The following is a 4,671-nucleotide window of genomic DNA, read 5'->3' on the forward strand; positions in this document are numbered from 1 at the left end:
ACCACAGCGACTTCAAGGGTCCCAACCTACACTCACCACACTCCGCAATGGAGAGCGCCCACCCCGGTTCCGGCCCCTTCCACATTTCGGCCGCCCCCACCTCCTTCCGGGAAGGCGTAGGCACCTGGCGAAGGCCGCCGCGTGCCTCACTTCCCCGTGAACTACATCTCCCACAATCCCCGTCGGCCGGACCCCCGCCCCCGCTGCTGGTGGGGGGGGGGCGGGGCGGAGCCTTCCGAGCCGTCCTGCCTGTGTCCCCCAGGGTAGAGTTCATTTTAGGAGAGATTCCTGGGTTCCCTGTTAAAGTAGGACCTCTGTCCCGATTAGGTCCGACTCTGTCCTCCGTACCCACTGTTGTCCCCTCACGGTAAGACGACAGATGGTCTAGTCCAGCGGAGACACTCCCCCTGCGCCGGGAGACCGGTGAAGAGCGAAGGGCAGACCGCGCACGCATGCGCAGAGGCGCAGCTTGGGGGCGGGAGCCGCTAAGCCCCTTCCCCAAGGCTGTGAAGGTGAGTAGGGGGCGGAGCGGGGCGTGTCCCTCGGAACTGACCACTTCCTGGCCCTGGCCACCGGGGGCTCAGCCTCCACCATCCAAACTATAAAGCTGTTGACCCCAACTGTCCAGAAACTTGGGGTCCCCAGGAGCGCGGTTCTAGCGTTTGTAGCGTTTGTACGTCAAAATCCTACTTCTGATTAAACCACTTCTGGCATTTAATTGCCATTATCTAGTTGTAAGTTTTCTCTTCTGCTAGACCATGAGTTTTAAGAAATAACAGCTAACATGTCGGGAGGGCCCAGATTTCATCTCGGTTTTCTAGCATGTAGCAAACATCTCCTTGGTAAAGTAGGGAGCTTTGGGACACTTGATTTCTATTCAATTTAGTGTCAGACTGCGTACATACTTGCTCCTGTTCTCTGTTTCATGTGTGTAAGTTTCATGAGAAGACCCCTCGAGATGATGAAGACAGTTTTACACTAAAGATGCAGTGGCCGTGATGAAGTTGATAATCTGCTGGGGATACAGAGAATTAAGCAAGACCTTATTGTGCCCTAACCCTAAGCATTTTCCTTACACTTTTCTCTGTGACTGGGTTATGTTGCTTTATCTTGGGGGCCGACATTTTCTCTTAAAATGGGAAGACTAGATGAGATCTCTAAGAACCTGCCAGCTCTGAAATTCTGTGGTTGGTTAGTGAGGAGTAGAATCCAGATTATATCACAATATGTTAATACTAAGCATCATTGGGAAGCCTGGGTGGCTCAGTGGATTAAAGCCTCTGCCTTCGGCTGGGGTCATGATCCCAGAGTCCTGGAATCGAGCCCCTCATTGGGCTCTCTGCTCGGCAGGGAGCCTGCTTCCCTCTCTCTCTCTCTCTCTCTGCCTGCCTCTCTACCTATTTGTGATCTCTGTCAAATAAATAAATAAAATCTTTAAAAAAAATACTAAGCATCATCAACTTCAGTTTCTCTGCTGACATATGTGAAATATAGCTATAAACATCTGGTAGCAGCATTAGAAAAATACTGCCCCTTACTGTACCTGTAATTTCCTTATTGCTGAAAATATGAGATTTGCTGATAATACAACTTCCTTTACTCTTTATTTGTTGTCCATTTGTAGACCATCACTAGGAAGATTATGAACATGATGTATGTGACAATGGCTCAAATCTTAAGGTCTCATCTGATAAATGTTCCAATGATAGCTAATAGAAAGAAAATGCTCCCATATCTTGGTGTCGTTAGACACAGAGCATTGTCAACTCATATATCCAAAAAGAAGATGCGAGAATATTATAGGCTGCTAAATCTGGATGAAGGTTGCTCTGCGGATGATGTCAGGGAATCTTTTCATAAGCTTGCCAAGCAATACCATCCGGACAGTGGCTCTGATACTGCGGATTCGGCAACATTTGTAAGGATAGAAGAAGCTTATCGGAAGGTGCTTTCCCACGTGCTAGAACAAACAAATGCCCGGCAGAATAAAGTTGAAGAAGCAGAGGAAGAAGAAGACAAATTCAAATACAAAACACCCCAACACCGGCATTATTTAAGTTTTGAAGGTATTGGTTTTGGAACTCCAAGTCAACGAGAGAAGCAGTATAGGCAGTTTCGAGCTGACCGTGCAACTGAGCAAGTCATGGAGTATCAGAAGCAGAAGCTACAAAGCCAGTATTTCGTTGACAGTTTAATTGTTAAAGATGTGAGACAGAGTAAAGAACAAAAGATAACTCAGGCTATAGAGCGTTTAGTAGAAGATCTCATTCAGGAGTCAATGGCCAAAGGAGACTTTGACAACCTCAGTGGGAAGGGAAAACCTCTAAAAAAATTTTCTGGCTGTTCATATATTGATCCCATGACTCACAACCTGAACAGAATACTGATAGATAATGGATATCAACCAGAATGGATCCTAATGCAGAAGGAAATAAAGGATACCATTGATCAACTCAGAGAGGCGATCTTAGCATCCAGGAAAAAACTTGGGAATCCCATGACACTAACTGAACAGAAACAGTGGACCCAAGTTTGTGAGCAGTTTCAAGAAAACATCAGAAAACTAAACAAGCGAATTAATGATTTTAATTTGATTGTTCCCCTCCTGACCTGGCAAAAAGTCCATTTTGATGCACAGAAAGAAATTGCCAGAGCCCAGGAAGTATTTGAGACCCTTGTAAGAGCAGAAGAAGTCACAGATAAAAACCCAAACAACATTGATAGGGGAGAAAGGGAGAAAACACCTGAAGTCAAGACAGGTTTTTTTAACTGGATGAATGTGTGGAAATTTATTAAAACATGACCACTTAAATATTCACAGTACTGCCTCAAACCATTTTCGGTTGTACTGATGTCACACTTAGAAGCTGAGATTTATTGTGGTAACACAAGTGATGAGAACTGTGAATCTCTGTACTTTTTCAAAACTAATCACATCTCCAGGGATGCGTGAGGGAGAAAGCTGTAAGAAACCGAGCCTGAGACATGTTCGACCAGCTTTGCTCTGAGGACGTTGCAAGAAAAGAAGGGAATTTCTAGGAAAACAAATCCATTCTGGTGTATAGATGTCAGTCATGGGTGAAATGAATTAGGACAAGGACTCAGAAGGGGAGTCATATAAAGGGCATTCCAGAAAGTCTTGGTGCAGTTTTCAGCTCTAATAACTCAAAAGACAGTTGGCTGTTGCCATCTTCAAACATAGTTACTGAAGCAAACAACAATAAGCAAACCTTAAAAAGTATTATCAGAAGTCACAAAACTAAGGAATGGACTGTAGGCAAGCAAACTTTCAAATGATGAATGTTTTTTGCAAGCTTGCTACATACATACCCCTGAGTTATTAAAGCTTACAATTGTTCTAAGACTTTCGGGACATTCTTTATGCGGGTGGAAATGTTATGATCAGGAAATTAGCCCAATGGAGTTATTGCACTCTTCTTTTTTTATAAACCGTCTTTGTGGATACTGAATAAAAACAAAACAAAACAAAAAAACCACGAAATACCCGAGTTGTACTTTTTCCTGCCTAACTTCATTATGTTAGCTGTACAAATCCATCAGCCAAGCTCGTTGATATAGCTGTTCTAGAAGTAGATTCTAGTGGCTACTTTTAAAGAGTTTGGGTATATTTTCTGCATCTTGGAGGTAAAAGAAAAAAAAAAAACTTCTTGGGCTCAGTGGAAACTTGAGGTTTCACTTCTGGCTTCATCTCTAAGTCTACCTGAAGCCTCTCTGTGTCATGTTTCAGATTCCCCAGGGGCTTTTTCCGTAGGAAAATCTCAGTGTAGGGATCCAATTTCTGGTCTAAGGAACTCTTTCATGAATGAAAAGGTGTCTGAATTTTGCTCCAGTTTGCACTTTCGGCAAATGACTAGAGATTGACATTCGTGAGATTGTTGTGCTCCATCCACTTTCAAAAAAATCTGACTTTTTTAGGTTTGTGTAATTGTGTTAGCCACAGAGTTGGGCTACTAGAAGAACACAGAGTGTTCAAAAGGAGCAGATCTGTTTCCTTATTGAACTCCAAGTGCGGGCTTATGGATGTGGTTCAAAAGGGGTACTTGCCACTCTTATTTTGAAAGAACAAGTTATTTTGTAAAGTGCGTGATGGTTCAGTAAAACTGCATCTTCGGAGGAAAGGTCAGGGCTTTCTGCTTAGGTGATGGGGTAATTAATTGGTATTATATGTGATTATTTTACTGAATGAGTTATGTGCCTTCTCCAATGATGTTATTACTCTAAACAGAATTGTGGCCAGTAGGAAATGTAGCTACATAATAAAAACTATAGTTATAAAACATTTTAAAAGACTAGGATTCTGTGAATCTTGTTAAGAATGGGAATTAGATGCATGACGCCAAGTTGCATTACAGCAACATAATACAAAGGAAACCATTTTGGGGCGCCTGAGTGGCTCAGTCAGTTGGGCATCGCTTTTGGCACAGGTCATGATCCCAAGTTCCTGGGATAGGGCCCTGCGTCAGGCTCTCTGCTTGGCGGGGAGCCCGCTTCTCCCTCTCCCTCTGCCTGCCGCTCCCCCTGCTTGTGCTCTCTCTCCCCCAGTAAAATAAATAAATCAGTCTATTAAAAAAAAAAAAACAAAGGAAACCATTTTTGATATTGGATGACAGAAAGGTAGAGTTATCAGAAAGCACTAGTAAATCCTGAATT

At 43.5% G+C, this 4,671-nt stretch overlaps 1 protein-coding gene across 1 annotated transcript; it reads left to right on the forward strand.

Annotated features, from left to right (window-relative positions):
• Positions 1-222: 222 nt before the first annotated feature.
• Positions 223-4,470, forward strand: DNAJC28 (DnaJ heat shock protein family (Hsp40) member C28). Its single transcript, XM_032865410.1, has 2 exons — positions 223-512; positions 1,625-4,470. The coding sequence occupies exons 1-2, from the start codon at positions 453-455 to the stop codon at positions 2,801-2,803; spliced, it is 1,239 nt and encodes a 412-aa protein (XP_032721301.1). The 5' UTR covers positions 223-452; the 3' UTR covers positions 2,804-4,470.
• The last annotated feature ends 201 nt before the right edge of the window (positions 4,471-4,671 follow it).

This window comes from Lontra canadensis, unplaced genomic scaffold (assembly GCF_010015895.1).
Source record: "Lontra canadensis isolate GAN:19392208 unplaced genomic scaffold, GSC_riverotter_1.0 scaffold29, whole genome shotgun sequence".
Classification (NCBI taxonomy): Eukaryota; Metazoa; Chordata; class Mammalia; order Carnivora; family Mustelidae; genus Lontra; species Lontra canadensis.

Excerpts from the sequence above, each read along its gene's own strand:
- DNAJC28 (XM_032865410.1), top strand. The coding sequence starts at position 453 with ATGCGCAGAGGCGCAGCTTGGGGGCGGGAGCCGCTAAGCCCCTTCCCC. Across the intron at positions 513-1,624 it reads CCTTCCCCAAGGCTGTGAAG|ACCATCACTAGGAAGATTAT; the intron begins GTGAGTAGGGGG and ends GTCCATTTGTAG.